The sequence below is a fragment of the Syngnathus acus genome, chromosome 11 (genome assembly GCF_901709675.1).
Source record: "Syngnathus acus chromosome 11, fSynAcu1.2, whole genome shotgun sequence".
In the NCBI taxonomy this organism is placed as follows: domain Eukaryota; kingdom Metazoa; phylum Chordata; class Actinopteri; order Syngnathiformes; family Syngnathidae; genus Syngnathus; species Syngnathus acus.
Window position 1 is genome coordinate 5,976,265 of NC_051096.1, and position 19,795 is coordinate 5,996,059.

The 19,795-nt window shown below is 43.1% G+C and overlaps 1 protein-coding gene and 1 long non-coding RNA gene across 4 annotated transcripts; one reads left to right on the top strand and one right to left on the bottom strand.

The window, feature by feature from the left end:
• Positions 1 to 7,865: 7,865 nt before the first annotated feature.
• Positions 7,866 to 17,033, bottom strand: LOC119130760. Of its 2 annotated transcripts, XR_005099495.1 has the most exons (4): positions 16,597 to 17,014; positions 16,130 to 16,530; positions 13,350 to 13,355; positions 7,866 to 7,876 (listed from the first exon to the last, which is right to left on the bottom strand). It is a non-coding gene; the product is annotated as an uncharacterized LOC119130760 (long non-coding RNA). The 2 variants fall into 2 exon arrangements; XR_005099494.1 differs by lacking the exons at positions 7,866 to 7,876; positions 13,350 to 13,355 and having other exon boundaries at positions 16,241 to 16,530; positions 16,597 to 17,033.
• Positions 8,673 to 18,443, top strand: snx13 (sorting nexin 13). Of its 2 annotated transcripts, none has more exons than XM_037264619.1 (25): positions 8,673 to 8,785; positions 8,853 to 8,955; positions 9,026 to 9,115; positions 9,700 to 9,821; positions 9,950 to 10,068; positions 10,181 to 10,285; positions 10,368 to 10,456; positions 10,540 to 10,623; positions 10,714 to 10,852; positions 10,936 to 11,024; positions 11,154 to 11,253; positions 11,318 to 11,511; positions 11,592 to 11,696; positions 11,761 to 11,931; positions 12,014 to 12,083; positions 12,499 to 12,677; positions 12,761 to 12,868; positions 12,950 to 13,060; positions 13,139 to 13,300; positions 13,368 to 13,439; positions 13,534 to 13,679; positions 13,779 to 13,847; positions 13,923 to 14,035; positions 14,260 to 16,799; positions 18,376 to 18,443. In XM_037264619.1, the coding sequence occupies exons 3-24, from the start codon at positions 9,038 to 9,040 to the stop codon at positions 14,493 to 14,495; spliced, it is 2,661 nt and encodes an 886-aa protein (XP_037120514.1). In that variant the 5' UTR covers positions 8,673 to 8,785; positions 8,853 to 8,955; positions 9,026 to 9,037; the 3' UTR covers positions 14,496 to 16,799; positions 18,376 to 18,443. The 2 variants fall into 2 exon arrangements, with proteins under 2 accessions (XP_037120514.1, XP_037120515.1); XM_037264620.1 differs by having other exon boundaries at positions 12,535 to 12,677.
• Positions 18,444 to 19,795: the final 1,352 nt, after the last annotated feature.

Below are 19,795 nucleotides of genomic sequence, written 5' to 3' on the forward strand. Positions count from 1 at the left end.
CCGAGGGGGATAGGACTCATAAACACAACCATGCCCGGCTTCTTTTGTATGCAGGACTGGACTCCATTAGCGCTAATTATATCTGTTTCATCTCAGCTCCAAGCAGTGTGTGCCCACGTTTACCATCTCAAATCAGCACATTTACCTCAGGGCTCTGAGTTACCCTGTTTTGCTAATGCGGGGTTATGGCAATCATTTGTACAGGAAAGAAAGTTATTTTAAGACATGGTGGATTTGTTTCAATTTGAATAGCAGTTTCCTGGAAAAAATGCATAATGCAGCTGATGTTTAAGGGATAAGCGCAGATGATTTGCATCAGGATGAGTGTTGCTACTGAACTTGGTCTCAGATGGAACAAGACTCACAGGCTTTGCTGAATTTAAGTTTTACATATTTGATAAATAGTTCTATTTATAAACCCCCTGGTGTTGTTGCACACTTTCACTCCAGATATAATTTCAGATGTTGAACCGCCGTCATCCATGATGTCACTCAAGTCCTTCAGGCAACATCACAATTAAAGATGAGTATAATTCATTCTCATGTTTTGAAGTTTGAGTTGATAACCTACCTTTCACACTTGACAGCTGACATGTTTCATGCATGAAGCACCTCTACTTCACTTGATGCTACAATACCATCCAACCTGCAAAGAGCATACAATTAAGACCCGGGGAAAAGCAGCAACAGTTCCAGAAAACAGAATCCACAAGGTAATGGGCCATTAGTCCTAATTAAAAGACAGGATTGCTTCAGGGGCTTTATAAAACAGGCAGGGGGGGGAGAGGGAACAGGGGACAGCAGAAGTTAACGCACATTCCCCATTAGTCCGCAACTCACACACACACACACACTCGCATTTCCTGAGGCCGGTGCCAACTGCACCCATCAATTCTGACCTACGGCCTCTTAACTAACCCCGTCGCCCACACCGACAGCCATCTACTTCCACAAAGTCACTATTCAGTTTACTGGCGTAGGTGACTGAAATTTTTCCCCGATCAGGCGTAACAATGAGACAACACGCAAGTGAGAAAAAGAAGACGATAGGGAACCGACGGTACACGGAACCTCTGGGTTGCCCTCCTCGCGGCTGTTTATCTTGCAGATTGAGTTAAACACAAGCCTCTTCCAACTCTCTGCATACCAGACAATATCACAGTGGCTCAGCTTTAGGAATATAAACATACAAGCTCTATCAAAGACCTCTTTAAAACACATCGGCTCTTTATCCTAACTTAATTTACTGCGCCTTACGCAACGCTCCTTCATTGGATTTAAGCTGTTTGAATGTCTTATTCTGCCTGAAAATGGGGGGCTTTAGGGGTCCTATTGATGTGTGGGTTAGGACTCTATTTCCATGTTTATCTTACACTCGAGGGCTCATTGAAATCTATCAGACGCTCTACACATTGATTTTTTGGAAGGGGACATAAAGAGAGCACTTTGTTTGCTTAGTCTCATCCATTGACTGTTTTTTTTTTCCCCCCTTGTGCTAATGTGAAAAAAAAAATGTTGTTTCCACTGACTGTTTGCATCAGCCGGTGTTATGTAAAATTTTGTGGCTTTTCTTCCTGTTGAACTCAATAACAGTTTATTGGCGTTGCGAGGGACACGTTGTGAGGGAGGGGGCGACTTGGCAGCTCGAGTAGCACAGTGTTGGTCCAAGGGGAGCTACAGTAAGCTAGGAGAGAACCGGAGCCTTCCCTCTGGTCTTCACTGTCGGGTGGTCTTACTCTTTCTTGAACCACCCTCTTCCTTAATCCTTTAATATGTTGCCATCTTTTCTGCCATTCTGTCTCCCGGCCTCAAATCCCCTCCTCGCCATCCTCCCTCCACCCTTTTTTTCCTCCTAATATCTGCAATATCAACCCCCCCCCCCCTAATTTCCTGTGTGCCTCGGTATTTACTTAAAAGTGTGGTGCTGCGGTGAGTGATTGGGCCTTGAAAAACAAAGAAAACCACAGCACACAGTCATAGATGCCACAAGTCTAGAAAACAAAGTCTTGCTGATTCAGTGATTAACACCGGCCAACATTTTTGCTGAGTATTTCTACTGATTAATAACCAATCATCCGCTTCTAGAGCTATTTTGTGAGTTTTACAAGCCTAGCATGTGCCATTTACTGAGTCTTTTTTTTTTTTTTCTGGGGGATGTAACTTTCAAAAAGAAGTCTGGTAAGTTAGCGCCAAAGTCCACACACAAAGTGCAGACGTGGGACAGCAGGAAAAGTGTAAAGCAACACCACCTGAAAGAAGCAAAAGGTCCCCTGAGACCAAAGCTCATATAAATGCAAGGAGGGACACATAAACACTGAGATGGCGGCGATGGCGTGTGCATGTATGTGTGTCATACAGCTTTACTTTGTTTTCATAGCAATCTGCTTATCAACATGCAACACGCAGTATATAAGAGCAGCACCTGCATCCAACTTGATCCCAATAGTGTCTGCATTGGTAGAAATGTCGATTTCATCTAGTGCTTTTACGCATCGGTTCTGCTTTACTTCATCTTCTTTACTACTTAGTAAAAAATCCCAGGGCCCCCTCGTCAGGAGTTGGCACAGGATGTGGACCCTCCCCCGAGCGAGCATTGGTACAATGAAACCTGAGCCCCAGGAAGTGGTCCTGCGCATCATCACGTCAAGGCAGACAAATAACTTCTGCCTCTTTCTTTTATTTTCTCTTTCTTCCCCATCACTCAGCTCTTGTCATCTTCATCGTCTTTTATTGTTTTCCTTTCAGCTCTCACGAGGAGTCGCCGAACCGTAAGAAGAAAAAAAAAATCTACCTGTGTTATCTCAATACGAGCTAACATTTAAACTCAAAACGAGCTGTGGCTGGCTGGGGTTTAGTAGGCCCCCAAATTCCAGGAAATATTTTCTTGCGCCGTTCCCTGAAGATTTGTGGTAGTCCTGCCCACACTATCCCTATAATGTTTGAGGTGGAATTTCCAAAAAGCATAAAAAAAACGGGTTTATTTGCACAGTTTGGAGAAGTGAAACATTGATCTTCCTTATCTCTGCATGGTTGTATTATTTTACCTTGCAAATGCAACTGTGAAAATGCTGAGGGAGCTAGCAAAATTGTGCTGCTTTTAAGGGACGTAGAATGAGCCAAAAACAAAACCACCTACTTAAGTGTAATATAATACACATGACAATTTCTTGCTATTTTGCTATTCTATATTGGTATGAAAATGCCATCAACTTATGGGTGAGGGATGACATCTTGGCATCATTGCCTTTCCTGTGTTAATAGCTTTTGGTTCTTTACAGGTATGAAGTTGGAATGGCCTTCCTGTATGGTGTCTGCATGTTCTTCTCATTCTCAAAAACATTCACGGTAGGTTCATTGAAGACTCGAAGTTGTCCATAGGTGTGAATGGTTGGTTGTCTCTATGGTCCACATCTGCAGGCATAGGCTCCAGTGGGCACATCTCCATGATGTTAGTATTAAATAAAATGTTATTGGTTCAAAGGATTATTTTTTTGTGTCATGCGCTAGGTGGCAAATGGTAGTGTTAAGCAGCGTTTGGAAGACTAGCATCCAAACACTCTTACCCCTTGGCTAACTGCTGCTTGGGGCAATTGGGGGTGCACACACACATATGCTGAAGTAAACATCTTGCTGCTAAAATACTAAAAGTGCCCTGGGGAAGTTGGCCCACTGGCCTACCAAAGTGACCCTTGTTACCACGGTGATTAGATATTGCTATGCCTCATCTGCAAACATTTAGGCAGTGTCACCCCTAATCTGCATTGTGGCACCCTGCCACTGGGCAACACACATGCACAAACAAGGATGTGACTGATGACATTTGACAAATGTTACACATTCAGGTTTCCAGTTTTGGAATAATAACAATAACTTCATTATGAACCATAGGCCAAAAGTAACGTATAGTGTGCATGTTTTTCCCCCCCAAACTTTAAGTGTATTTGCGTGACTTTAAATTATCATAGGTTGTCACATTCCACCTCCTCACCCCTTGACCTCTGACACACCGGTCTTCGTCCTTTAGGCCAAACCATCATGACTGCCACTCATTGCCTTACTGCAGCTTGGCTGTACGTTCACTCTGAAAGCGAGTCAATGACTCCTCAGAGGGACATTAATAATTTACTCCAGGCTCTGCGGCGCATGGAACATTAATATATTCTCATGTATATGTGCACATAGAACAACCCAGAAACGTCCAATTATATATCCCTGTAAAGTTACCTGATATACTGCTGGATCAAGAGACCTTCTGTTTCCTTGAAAACAGAGAAGCAGTAGCCATCGCTCACAGCAGTCCAAAAGGGACTGACTATTTATATGACACTTGTGTAAAAGGCAGTTTATAATATATGACAGCGTGTCAGGCAGTTGGGAAAGTCAAACCACCATGGCGCTTTGTCATCACTGTAAGCCAGAACACTCATGCTGTATACAGTCACACTTTTACCAGAATACAGAATGAGAAGAGCCTGCCATGTGCATAAGTGTTGCATAATAACCCCTCCGGTAGGTTATAAAAGATTGAAGACTTGTGTATGACATCCACATCATTTGTGAGACATTCCAGTCCTTGCGTCCTTTGTTTCCCTGACCAGTCAACCTCACCTAGGGAGCCCCGAACGGATAAACAGCGCCCTCTATTGTTCAACTGCATGACACGTTTTGCATCTTCAGAGTAGACCAAAGTATTCCTAAATTGTTTTATTCTATTTTACTTTAATATATTACTAATATGGTATTACATCATTAGACAAGGCCCATGCGGGAAGAGGCCAACTCTTTAAAAGGTTGCTGACATCTCATTGTCTAAACAAAATGAATCATTTAGCGACCCGGATGCAAACCACTGGTAACTTAGACGTGTTCAGCTGAAAGAGATGCCATGTCAGACACAGAAAGACAAATGAAACACGAGAAGGAAAGGGTGATTTCTTCAGAGTGCATTCAGGATAGATGTTCCACATTCTTTATTAAATGAAATCTTACTATTATATACCCAATAGATTTGATTTGGTTAAGCATTTGATGGCTGTTACTGTTGCTTAGGCCTAGAACAGTGGTTATCAAACTTTTTACACCAAGTTCCAACAGGGAAAAATAAACTTACCTATGTTAAAATACAGTAGCATAGTAGGGGATCAAAAAAGTGACAAAAGTTTAAAAAGAATATTTCATACTGTATGCCACAGTAACTTTATGCTGTTTAAACATTAACTTCACATTAATTAGATAAATAAAAACCAACTTAAATCATTATACAATCAAAATTTATTGCAAATGAATGTTAAACCTTAAATGTTTAACAGATTTTCAATAGAAGTTAACGTATTGAACTTAATGTGCAACTAAATTGTAAGTGGTCAGAGATTTTATGGACCACTAGAGGGAGCCCTCACACTACTAGTGATACTCGTATCACTGATAATCACTGGCCTTGATGATTTTGTTCAGTATCTCATGGAGTGCTTTATAAAATGTAAAGTCAAAGTCAGTCTTATTTTTATTTTGTTTTTTTGTACTGTAATGTTATGTAGAGGTTCAATCGTGATTGTACGTGTGTCAGTCACGGTCGTGTGAACACGTCATCACGCTCCTACCAATCAGGTGGCGACGTCCGCAAACGGGGCACTCGAGACGTAAACCTCGCAAACATGGCGACGCTCGAAAGCCAATACGGAGATTGGAAATACGTTCGTTTTTAACCGTGAAGAAAACAGTCCCAGTCGCGTGTTACGACGTGGCGGGGTTCACCGAGGCCTCCGGACGCCTTTTGAACAATGTTCACAGAGGTAAGTTACAGCTGACGTGCGTGTTACTCAGAGTTGAGTAGCTTCAGCCTATGCTTGTCAGGTTGTGGAAGCTAGGCGGCTAGGCGTTAGCGCAGCAGGTAAACAGACACACACACACAGCACACACAGACGGGATTGTCGTGGGAGAGGGCGGACAGACAGTGTCGGTGTTTCTGCTAGGCTTGTCTGCTATAAGTAGCACTCGACCCGGGATTACAAAGATAACGCAACGCTAATGCCATGATCTTGGGATACTCGTACTGGCTGAAATTAGCTCGGTGTAATTATTGAAGATAGGGAGTGTTTGTATTATGATAAACGGCCACGAACGGAAAAATTCGGCATCACACAGAATACAGGTGAGCTGGGTGTTGGCTTGTTTTTTTGGACAGGTGAGTTGTGTATCAACTCCTGTGAGCGACTGTTAAACCATTTGAACTGTTAGAAAAGGTGTAGCTTCTTTTTTTCCCCCAACTTTTGGTTGGCCTCAAATATCTCATTGCCTATTGTAATGTGGTCTTTAGCATCTCGACTTTCAAGTCACAAGTGGCAGCTTGGAGTTGATGCTATGTGACGTTTTGGCCGTGTCTTTAATGTTTTGTGTGTTACTGGATTTCATCATGAGTGTCCGAAACGCATGTGCATTCTCTGCAATTAGATACGTGCACTGATTCATTCCCACCCAGTGGGACCGGGCTGTATGCTTGCTTGTAAACACGTTTCATATTGATTGACTATCATCGCAACCCACAAGTGTATCATCCGAGAGGTAGTTTAAGGTCCCATTTCAAACATGTCATAAGATTCGGTCACATCCAATTTCTCTTGAACTTGGTCATAGTCACACAATTTCTAGACTAACAACTTATCCTTACTGAAGTTTTAACATCCAACTAGCAATGTGCGAGTTTTTATTTTATCGGAGACAAAAAGGGTTTGGTCACCACTCTGTAATAAAGCCTTCCTGAAATTGTCAAGCACTCTGTGATATATGACACACACAGGAATGAGACAATTGAAAATGGCAGCGTGCTAGCTCGTTTGTCTCTCCATCCAGCTCAGGCCAAGAATGTGACCCAGACTACATTCAGATGTGGTCTTGAGTCATCATTCCTCAATACGGCTCAAGTCCACGTCCACCTCCTTGTAACTTAAGCTCTATGTTTGAACGTTTGATCATCAACCAATATTATGTTTTGATTCACATTTGCCTTCAAATGCTTTTCAAGCTCATGAGATTCTCCTCCTGGCCTACATGTCAAGTCTTTGCATAATGGATTTGTGGATGGATTAGGCATGATCAGTCATCCCTGTGACTTTCTCCAGCATTAACTGGGGATCTCCCACCGGCCAGTTTTAATGGTGTAAGCTAACATGCTGCCTAATGACCACGCTGATCAGGGCTGCAGCCACCCATGAGAGTGTCTCAAGTGTGTCAGGAATGAGCTGAGTAATGCTTCGCTTTGTGGCAGCGGACCATTAGCATTTAGATCACACGCACAGAAATGTTGTAGCGGCCGCCCCTCTGGCCTCTCGTATTCTTACAGAGTGACTTATTTTTGTCTGGCAGAGTCAATTATTCAATTTATATGAAATATAAAAACTTGCCATAACATTGTTGGTACAATGTGAATTGCGTCGGCTGATTTTGCGTTGTTTAAGCTAAATGGGGTCGCGCTAATTTCCCATTGAGCCCCACATTTTCTACATCAGCAGCAGGCTTGCGTTTGGTCGCGCGAGTGATGTGTCGCCATGTGTTCTCGACCAGGCTTGGGTGTTAATCATTAGAGCAGATGGTTCATGTTTTAAACCCGGCATAAGCTGTCAAAACTCGCACTGCTGGTTATCATCTCGCCTCCGAGCGAGCCAAGCGTCGGCGCTGTCATCTCATCACAGGCAGCCTTGCTGATAAGACTCCACGCTGCTGACGTCAAGCGTGGCTCATGTTACACATCTGGAATAGGTCTTTTTCATACAATGATTGTGCTTCCATGACGATTTCTAAAGCAAAAAACAGCAGGCCGAAGTTATTTGCATCTTTCCTCGTAACGGTCGGTGCATTGTGGGCCCAGAGCATTTGTGTACTATGAGTGTCACGTTTCAGTCAAGTGGTACTGAACCACACAACATGCATAGTAAATGCTTTGGACACTCCAGCTTTCTGTTTACTTGATGTCACATGCTTCATTGTAGTGGTTGTAAAATGGAGCTGTGACAGATTCTGTCCATGTTGTAAGCTTACGGCTGTTACCCCCAACGAACTGGTTTGGAAAATGGAAACGGTCATGGAAATGTCTCACTTTGTTGCCGTTTAATGTGTCGTTTGCGGTTAACCAGATTGACCACAAATCTTTCTTTGTATTCTTCCCAGTTCCACATACCTTGACTCGTTAGGTGTGATTGAGGTCTTGTCGAGCCTGTTTGTGCTCTCGCTGCACCCTGGACATTTATAGAGACTCACTTTAAAAAGATTTAGTATTACATCGGGTAAACTCAGATCTCAATATTTGTGGGCCAGCAGACTGACTTGCTGGGATGCGAGAGCTTTGTTTCCTGCACTGACAATCGCAGGAACAATATAGGAAGTGGCTTATGACGATGCACAAATCCAAGTTCGCACGTCTTTGTCTAAAACCATTTTAACCTCATGTTTGGTCATGAGCTCCCAAAATGTGTGTTTCCTTTTTAGTGTGATGCACAATAGTCTTTTTTTTTCGCGCTATGCTAAATAATGCACTATTTGTTATCATGTTGTCTAAAAATTAAACTATGCTAAATAATACACTATTTGTTGTCATGTTGTTTAGCTTATCAGTCATTTTCAGACCATTTCATAACTTGACATTGTTGATGATGACTTTTTTTGGGTCACTTTTTTAGGCCAGTCTGTCCTTTTGGGGATGGGGGGGTCTCGGAGTCGTGCTGTTCCTCATCACCTTCGGACCCTTTGCTATATTCTACCTGGCCTTTTATATCCTCTGCTTCATTGGCGGGTGAGTAGACACGCATTCCTTCACGTGTACCGTATGTTCAATTTTAACTGGGCTTTTCTTTCCGCAGTGGCTTTGCGGTCACTCTGCTGTATGGGAAGATCAACTCCGAGAAATACTTGGAGAGGTGCGAGCACTCCTACCTGCCGCCCCCACCTATTGGTATTCCAAAGGTAAACGTTTTCCCTGTTAGTGTTACATGTCCCCAAGTTTCTCCTCTCATGATTTTGTCTTTTTGGTTAGACGTTGGATGAGATGAAGCTGGAGATGAAGCCCATCAAGATCGACAGGCGACTGACTGGCTCCAGTTTCATAGATGAGCCTCTGCAACAGGTTGGTGACAATAAAGTGGTCACAACTATGCGACGTGCTTCTCGGTTTTGCTGAGCAGCAGTTTTGTTTTTTGGGGAGCAGTGTGACAGGTCAGCTTGTCCACGTCAGCAACTTTAAACTCTCACATGAGCCATTCTAACCTCAGGATGGTTTGCTCATGTGGAGTCTATTGTGTTGTGTACTCGTTTTTTTTTTTTTATCTCTATTGGCTGATGTAAGTCGCACTTTATATGCAAACATTTTGCAAGTCAAACGAGGCAAAAGCAATGGGAAAATGAGAGCATGTGGATGATGGCGGTTAGAAATCATGTAAGAGCGTTGTGCTCCTCAAGCAGCGTGGCCAGCAGCATTAAGTGGTGACACAGCACTGTGACGGTCAGATGACACTGACTGGGAATTCTTTAAGGATCTTGAGTGAGGGGGTTTAAAAAAAAAAAAAAAAGAGAGCGAGATAAATAAAGGAACAATTGTTATCTTGTGCTGGTTCACTTGGACACACAAACAAGGTCAAGTTTGACATGTGCTAGTACTGCCTTTTTCAGAAATGTTTTATTCAAGCATCAATTGACCCCCGCCCCCTGCAGGTGATCCAGTTTGCTTTGAGAGATTATATCCAGTACTGGTACTACACTCTGAGCGAGGATGAGTCTTTCTTATTGGAGATCAGACAGACGCTGCAGAACGCCCTCGTCCAATTCTCCACGCGGTACGAGTCACACACTCAGCAGCAAATCACACACATTTGGGAATGTATCAATTTAACCCTTGTATTGGATCTCATTAGGTACTTGCCTATTGTTATGTTTTTTTGTTTTTTTTGTGTCTTACATCAAGGTCCAAAGAAGTGGACTGGCAGCCTTACTTCACCACTCGCCTGGTGGACGACTTTGCCACCCATTTGCGTGTCTTTCGTAAAGCTCAGGATCGCCTCCCGGACAGAGAGGATAAACTAAGTAAGCATGTAATTATTACACGTGACCGACTGGCAAATTAAAATTGGTTTGATGGTAGTTCATGACAAGGACAAAGTGCAATATGTTTGACTGAAGAGTGTTGTCTGGACAGGAGACATAACAGAGGAGCTGATAGACTCCTTTTTCGAGGCCGAAGTGGAGATGGAAAGGAAGATTTGTCGAGATGTAGTGTGCACTTCTCTTAAGGACGAAGAAGGTAAACAAACTCACGTCTTGGTATTATCCCTTTGTGAAATAAACATTTTTTTTTTTCCCCCCCCCGACGGGATTTATGTCAGGATTCCTTCGAGATTTGTGCGAGTTGCTTCTGTATCTGTTACTACCTCCTGGAGACTTCCACAACAAGAACATGAGATATTTTTTAAGAGTGAGTGTGCATTAGAAGAAGCCAGGTCTCCAAAGCAACTGCACTGTTCTAAATTCACCCAGCTGCATACGCGTTTGTTTCAGGAGGTGTTGGCGCGTGGAGTCCTGCTTCCTCTCGTCAACCAGCTGAGTGACCCAGACTACATCAACCAGTTTGTCATCTGGATGGTACCAGTCTGACCTTTTTACGATGGCTGCAGCGATTATATTTAATGAAATGGTGTGACACTGCGTTTGTGTTCATGTGTGTGTGTTGAGATTCGAGACTCCAGCTGTAACTACGAAGCCTTCATGAACATCCTGAAACTGACAGATAAGCCTGCTGAGCTGGAGGCCGTAAAGGACAAGGTGATGGAGGAGCTGCAATACCTGCGCTCGTTGGACACAGCAGGAGATGGTGCGCCATGTCATTCCTTCGCAGCTCGTATAAGTCCAAAATAAATCCTGAAGTCATGTTGCGTGGTTCGTTTGTGCTTTTAGACATCAATGTGATCAAGAACCAAATCAACAGTCTTCTGTTTGTAAAGAAGGTGTGCGAGACCAGGATCCAGAGACTACAGTCTGGCAAGGTAGGAATAGAGTCTTTGCTTTATTAACCCTGAATAGGTCCTTTAAAAAAAAAAAACTGCTCTCACTTATTTATAAAAATTGTCATTTCATCAATGTTATTGATTTTTGCCCCTTCTTCCCCCATATAGGAGGTGGACGCTTTGAAGCTTGCGGCCAACTTCGGCAAGCTGTGCGTCATCCCGCTGGATCACATCCTCGTCCACAACATAGCCCTGCAGTTCTTCATGGGTAAATGCAGCAATGATGTCCCCATTCCTCAACGTTTGTGGGCTAATGAGATTTTTTATGGCAGATTTCATGCAGGCGGCCGGCGCCCAGGCCGAGCTCTTCTTCTGGCTCACCGTGGAAGGCTACAGGGTGACGGCGCAGCAGCAGCTGGAGGCCATGCAGAGCTGGCAGAAAGATGGCAAGAGGCAACCCAACACTACCAAGGGGCTCCTCAGGGCAGCTGCACTGGGAGTTTTTGAGCAGTACCTTTCTGACAAGGTCCAAAAATCATCTGCCAAAAATAATAATGCCATCAACAAATTGACTTGACAAGCTTGCTGTTCTTGTTCTCCCTGCAGGCATCTCCCAGGGTTCAAGTAGACGAGGATTCGATAACACGCCTGGGGGAAAAGCTACAGAAAGATGATCCCACGCCAGAAATATTTGATGAAATCCAGAGAAAGGTATTAAATAGTTTCTTGTCTTGTGGTGACGCTAAAAACCCAAACCGCCTGTGTTTTTCCTCAGGTGTATGACATGATGTTAAGGGATGAGCGCTACTACCCGTCCTTCAAGCAGAGCCCACTCTACGTTCGCATGCTGGCGGAACTGGACATGCTCAAAGAGCCCAGCTACCGCGGCTCTGATGACGGCGACGGCGAATCTTTCAATGGCTCCCCGACAGGAAGCATTAACCTGGTGAGGGGGTCCTCACTTCTTCTCGTGAGCGCGATAGATGTCCACATACAGCTGTCAATGTAACGTTTTGTTGTCTTTACAGTCTTTAGATGACTTGACCAACTCCTGCCATGATGATTCTATGCAGCTCCATGCTTTCATCTCTGATACGGGTACACACAGACACACACACACACACACACACACACACACGCACTAGATTCTGATCTTTAAGGCTGGATTCACATCATCACGCCATGGTTCCAGTGACACAATTTGGTTTTGGTGGCGTAAAAATGATTTGACCCGCAGTGTAAATTCAGCTTCATTTTTGTATTAATGTGCTGATAGCCCCTTTTTGATTTATCACCCGTCTTTTTTGCACCAAGCTCCATTTTGTTTCTTTGCTCCTCCCATCACTTTCATTGTTTTCTGTTCTTTCCTTTGCTGTATTTGTCCTGCCAATTTGTCCCCGTCATCTCCCTCCACGGCGCACGCATCGCACCCGCATGTTTTGTGTCCTTTACCCAACCACCCACCGCCGCTCCATTGCCTTCCCTCTTGTGGGTGTATTGTCGGGTGGGGTAGCTGACGCTGGTCTTCCTGGCTTTTGGGCTGCCGCAGGTGTGTGCAATGAGCATGGGAAGACGTACGCGCTTTACGCCATCACTGTATTCAGACGTCACCCGGACGGCAGCGAGGACTGCTGGAAGACGTACCGGCGTTACTCTGATTTTCACGACTTTCATATGAGGATCACTGAGCAGGTCTCTTTTTTTTTGCTTGTGTTTTTATTTATTTTCTTAGCTCACATTTCTTAGGAGCTCATGTTGCGTTGTTGTACTTTTAGTTTGAGAACTTGACGTCTATCCTCAAGCTCCCAGGGAAGAAAACCTTCAACAACATGGACAGAGACTTCCTGGAGAAACGGAAGAAAGACCTCAATGCTTACCTACAAGTATTATTAGTCTTGATATATTACTATCATCAAGTTATATTTATGCCTATCATTAAAAAAAAAATCAATTGTGTGATTTAGTTGCTGCTGAACCCTGAGATGGTGAAAGGGTGCCCAACTCTTCTCCCGTACGTCTACGACTTCCTAGAGAACAAAGCCTACAACAAAGGCAAAGGAGACTTTGCACGCAAGGTAACAAGCATTCATAGTCTTGTTTAAAATACAATGCACATGGCAGACAACAACTCACAAATGATATTCACACATCAGATAGACACGTTTGTCAACCCCCTGCGGAGCTCCATGAGGAACGTGTCCAACGCGGTCAAGTCCCTCCCGGACAGTCTGGCCGAGGGCATGAACAAAGTGTCAGACAACATGGGCCGCATGTCCGAAAGACTGGGCCAGGACATCAAGCAGTCCATATTCAAGGTGCTTCGCGTCACCACCGTACTTCTGCTCTTATCGGGACGAATGTGACCATTTTCTCCTCTTCCAGGTGCCTCCTCTTCTTCCCAAGTCAGACATTGACCCCGAACACTGTCGAGTCTCCGCACAACTGGACGACAATGCGAGTGGCCCTGCTGAAGTTTTGGCTGTGATTTTATTTTTTTTTTTTTTTGGGGTGGGGGCAAATCTGTCACGTCCTGTGTTTGCTCAAACAGGTGGACGACAACATCCCGCTGCGCGTCATGCTGCTGCTGATGGACGAGGTGTTCGACCTGAAGGAGAAGAACCAGTGGCTGCGAAGGAACATCAAGAACCTGCTGCAGCAGCTCATACGGGCCACTTATGGCGACACCATCAACAGGTCTGTCCATTCAATGTGACCATATAAAACTTGCTGAAAGGTAGTTTGACCTTTAAACTGTAATAAACCTTCCGAACTTCATTGTTGCTTTGCCTCCAGGAAAATTGTGGACCACGTGGACTACTTAACGTCTCCAGAACAGGTGGCAGAATACGTCAAGAAATTCAGGTAACATTTTTTAGACACCCAAAGGCGCGTTTTTTTTTTTTTTTTCTTTCTTTCCAAAATACCAACCTCCTACAGAGACTCCTATTGGCCTAACGGTATTCTGGCCGAGACCCCGCCCCGTCGGGACAAGAGCATCCGGATGAGGACGCGAGTCGCTGCCAAGACTAGTCTGCTGGGCATCATGCCAGGTGATAACACACCCACACACACACACAAAACATATGAAGCTATTTATAAAATGATACCAGTTCAGGAACTGACAAAAGAATTCCACTCTGCAATTGAGACAAACGTATAGTATCTAGTCATGATTGCTAGTAGAACATTTTGCCTGAAACCTGTTTAATTCAAATCCCAAAACGTGTATAAAAAAAACAATGGAGACATCATTCTGTCGTCACCGCCCACATAGACGAGCTGAAGCACATCATTGGCGCGGAAACCACGCGCAAGGGCATCCTGCGCGTCTTCGACATGTTCCAGCACCAGCCCATGAACCGGAGGCTGGTCTACGTGTTCCTGGAGGGCTTCTTGGAAACCATGTTCCCTCAGTACAGGTTCCCCGAACTCTTCGTCAAGCTGCACTCCCGCTCGCCACGCATCCATCGATACGGCCACAAACTCAAAGGTTCTTCCCTCAAAAGGTGACACGAGTGGACCGAGCCAGATGGACACGGACAAAAGTAGACGCACACACGCACACGGCACAGACTTAAGAGCTAAATATGACACTGGGGGAAGGGGCTTAATGTGAACTTTAAGGTGTGAAGCCCTCATGTCTTTTCATTGAAAACACTCCAAGTAATAATAAGATGGATTTCATTACACATATACGCATCCCACCTGACAGCGTTCTAGTCCCCATTCATGTTTGGATGTTTTTCGTTGAGTTTTGCTGAACTGGGCCAGTCAGTGCTGTCCCCTGGTGGCCCGCGAGTACTGTACTGTTTTTAAACTGCAGGACGATAGCATCAACCTACACCTTTGCCTTACCTTCCTTTTCGCTTCGACTCGCCTCCTCCCCTCTCAATGCTGTAGACATTTTTAACTGCAAAAGCTGCACTCGTTTGTGTTCATAGCAACCAAATATGTCAATAGCACTGGCTAACAAGGCGCTGTTTTTTTTTTTTTTTTTTTTTAAATGTGACTGAACAAAGATAGGGTGAATGGATTTATTTTTAAATTCTTATTTTCACGCCTCAAGTCCCCCCCACTCCCCCTCTAAACTGTCCACCCTGACCCCAGATGACCAAAGCTCGCGTTGTTGTGCTCTGGGAAGACATTTGAAGCTAAATGATGCAATGATGACCTCACGGTGTGTTTGCGTGTGCACGTTACGGCTCAGCAGTCCATGCAATCAAGCACACTAAATACACGTTTGTGGAAAGCCGTTTATTCGACAGCATGGATATCCACCTTACGGTATGTACATTCCTATATGCATTCAATTGAGACACGCAGTTGTCACCTAGTGCTGTTTTTCCTCACTCTACTAGTGCAACTAAATTGTACCTACTAAGCAAAATAGTACTTCAACCCTAAGGTGAATATCAAGGATATTGAATGTCTTAGATGGCTTTCCATACACGTCGATGAATGTATTCTCCGTGCTAGTGTGTGTTTTGTGCAAATGTGTGCGTGTGGTCCAACTGTGGAAGTGAGTCGGCCTTAAGACAATGCATCCGCAGTTTAAACTGACAAGAAGCTCTTCCACGTGACTGAATCCTCCTCTCGATGTGGACAAATATTCCGAATCACTTTTTAGACGGCAGACAAGCAGGTCTTACATTTTGTGCAATATTACTTTTCTTGGACGCATGTGCATTTTGAATTATTGTACATATAGTAAAACAGATTCATGTTCTTTAAAAAAAAAAAAAAAACATGAAATATTTCTCTCTTCTTAGCCCTACAACTTTAACATTCCATTGTATGTTTCTTTTACAGACTTGTTTTATAAGTCACTTTTTTTTTTTTTTTAACCAAAGGGTGTGGGCACGTTTTGCCCCTGAGGAGGATTTACCTTTTATTAGCGAACGAGCTTGTTTTGCTAATTAGGATGGGACAGGCGCCATCCCGTTTTCTTCCAATAGCCCAAGACAAGTGGAATTGCTGCTCATGAGCGTTTACAGTAGCAAGTCTGTGTCGAGGGTCTCCCATTGGCTTGAATGGAGCACCTGATTGGTTGGTGAACAGTTCCCATGGTGAGATGTCACCTGTAACATTGCACACCTCTCCATTCAGGAGAGTTTATTTCAGTCAAATCCAGGATACATAAAAACGTCAATAGTGTGCCTACATGTACTGTCAACTCTATTTTCATATTTTACTTTAATCTATAAAACAATCAGAATGTCATGATCACGTTAAGCGACTGAAAGACTTATTTTTTTTTTTGCATCACGCTTACCGACAAACCTTTGAGAGCAACTGCTCACATCAGTATAACACTAATAAAAGGTAACTCTGACTAACTGACAGCACTGTGTATGATGTATTTTAATAGTTCATGAAATGACATTGATTGCCTGCAATGTGTTGCTGACAATATAATCTGTCCGGTGACCAGTAGCACAGGCCGATGTAGTGCAATGAGACCATTCAAGCTTCCTCTCTTCTCACGTCTTCCTTTGCGCTTTTCCCACAGGGTCAACGATGACAACCATTCCCCACGCGGCCAAACCTGGTCATTATAAGAATAACTGTCACTTCAAAATCCTTTTTTACTGACATTTACATTGCTACTCACTTGCAGCGAAAGTAATCTGGGCGACCGTTCCCATAGAGGTCGGCCCGCCGAGGCGCATCGCGTTGCGGGCGGCGTTAAAAACATAGGCTCCGGATAGGATGAGACCACTGCCGCAGATGAGTCGACAGCTCCAGCAGCTCTTGAAAGTCTGCATGGACTTAGACATTGGGGCATTTTCTCCTGGTGGCGCCATCTTTGCTGAGGTACGTATGCTAAAGCTAACGGCTAAGGTGATTGGACACTTAATACAATGCAAGTGTCGGCTTAAAGGTTGCGGGGAACAAAGGACATGCAGCGAGAATACGTACGGAGTTTATGTCTATACTTATCACGTTTTCGCAACTATACTTACGTTTTCCCAACTATGCTCGCAATGTTTTTACCTGTGTCAAGTAACCCGGAAGTACTTTCCGAAGGCTCGGTTGGATTACGTCACTTTCTTTTTTCCGCTTCTTGTGCTCTGTTTTTGAACGATAGATTGATTAAATAATACAAACATAAACATGAATATTGCCGATGTATTACCATGCTAGCCATGTTGCGGGGCAAAAATTACACTTACCGTACACGTAAATGCAACTGAATAGATGATCGGTGGATGTTTCGAATTGCTCTCGCCCTCTGGTGGTGAAGGTCAGAAATACATGCGTGAACCATTATAACTAGAAAACTAGCTTTGTATTGTGTAAATTATGTGTATATTTATAGACTATATATTTAAAAAATTGTGTATATTATGTATATATTTATATGTGTGTATTTTACATTTTATATGACAAATACAACCCATCTATCTGTCCATCCATCAAGCCTTCCTCCATAAGCCAATGTTGTTTGTCCCTTAGGGTCACTTGTTCAAGATAAGGTTTGGTATCAACATCTAAACTGATACAGTATTGATATGTTGTGATGTCGATTCCGTATCAATATTACTTGATACTGGCTATATCACTTTAAGACATTGAAATTCCTTATCAATTTTGATGTCAATACTAAAGATTACAACCCTTTTTATGTTGGAATTGACACCAAAATTGATATGAAATCGACACTGACAATTTCCTAGGATATCGATTCTGTATCTATTTAGATGTTGATACCAAAACGATAACAATTCCGTATCAACATGGCGTTTTAAGCTGGTATCGTTAACAAAGCTGATACGGATCGATATTATTTCTACAATACCAATCGATATCAATTTTGAAGGATGATATCGACACCGTATCAAACGCCCTTTTTAAGCTGGTATCGATTTCAAAATTGATACGGATCGATATCACTTCCGGAAACTGATATCAACTGGCATCGTTATTTTTGAAGGATGATATCGATTCCGTATCAAACGTCCTTTTTAAGCTGGTATCGATTTCAAAATTGATACGGATCGATATCACTCCCGGAAACTGATATCAACTGACATTATTTTTGAAGGATGATATCGATCCGTATCAATTTTGAAATCGATACCAGCTTAAAAAGGGCGTTTGATACGGAATCGATATCATCCTTCAAAAATAACGATGCCAGTTGATATCAGTTTCCGGAAGTGATATCGATCCGTATCAATTTTGAAATCGATACCAGCTTAAAAAGGGCGTTTGATACGGTGTCGATATCATCCTTCGAAATAACGATGCCAGTTATCAGTTTCCGGAAGTGATATCGATCCGTATCAATTTTGAAATCGATACCAGCTTAAAAAGGGCGTTTGATACGGCATCGATATAATTTTGATATTGACCTCAAACTTGATACAGTAAATTGTATGTGTTGCAGGTTCCAAAGCCATTCAGACAAACTATCAGCCTTCAAGCAGAGTTCTCCTGGTCAACAAATCATCTTTATTAATAAAAGAAGAAATCATTGAATTAAACATTTTTGGTTGTGTCCATGGATGTATTTGTTTTATCACAAATAAAGTGTACCAAAGTTGACAAACTCTCTCTTTGTATTCTATCGTGTAGATCGTGGTAGTCCATGCTCTCTCTTGAAGTTGGAGCATCATCACAAGTTCTATGGGGAACATAAGCCTATTAGTTCGGAGATACACTTGAAGTACACAAACAAATTCCGAAATTTTCGTGGCAGGATGGCCGAGTGGTTAAATACTTTGACTAGTATACGGGAGACCACAGTTCGACTCCCGCTCTAGTCAACATTTAGAAATTTTACGGTGTGAGAATCGAACTCGAGTCTCCGGAACACCAGGCAAAAGCTTAACCCGGTTGACAGCAATGCAATTGCAGTCACTTTGAGTCATGTGAGATGGAGAGTAACAATCAAATACTTGTGTCCATGGAAGTGACTAAAGGCAACTCTCACCTCAAGACTTCAGGCAGCTTTCAAACACGTAAGACTTCAGACAGCTTTCAAACACGTAAGTCCCAATGTTGTAACCACCTAGCATGAAAGACATCAAATAAGTGAAGCATATTTACTCATAAAACACAAAGACTTGCATTCCAGTTGAACAATTTATTGGACAGAAATCCAATTTGAAAACATTTGAGCAGTCAATGTTTGCGTGGAACTAATTTAGTTGCACACAAATATTGACGATAGGTTATGCAGCTCAAGTGCTTGACAAGCTCAGTTGTGATGTCACTTACTTCTAATGACACAAGTGCCACCAGGGGGAAGGTGAGCACATGCAAACAGCTGAATTCTCTGATTGGGATAAAAACTAAGTGCCAGGTACGGCACAACTTCAGCTGTTTGCATGTGCTCACCTTCCCCATGGTGGCACTTGTTGCAATTAGAAGTGACAGGAGAGTGGGTGCACTCGCCAATGTGACATGAGCTTCTCAAGCAGAACACTGTATTGCGTACTCACATCATGGGTCCAATTGCAGGCTGCTGTCCCTTGTGCATGTCAACCAAGGCTGTTAGTTCACTCTCGTAACGTGACATTATTAATTTTCAACTATTTTCTTGACTGCTATAATAATGCACCGTCTTATGACTACACTCTTACTTTTAACACTTTAAAATTGAAAATGACAAACTATTAGGGGTGTAAATCGCGGGTTTTGTAACGATACGATATCATATCGATACAAAGAGCCACGATACGATATTTGCCGATATCATAAAGCCTGCTGTGATTCATTCACGATACATCACGATATAGAGCTCTACGATCGATATAGAACAATATCCTGATTTATAACAATTCATACGCAAAATCAACAAGGTA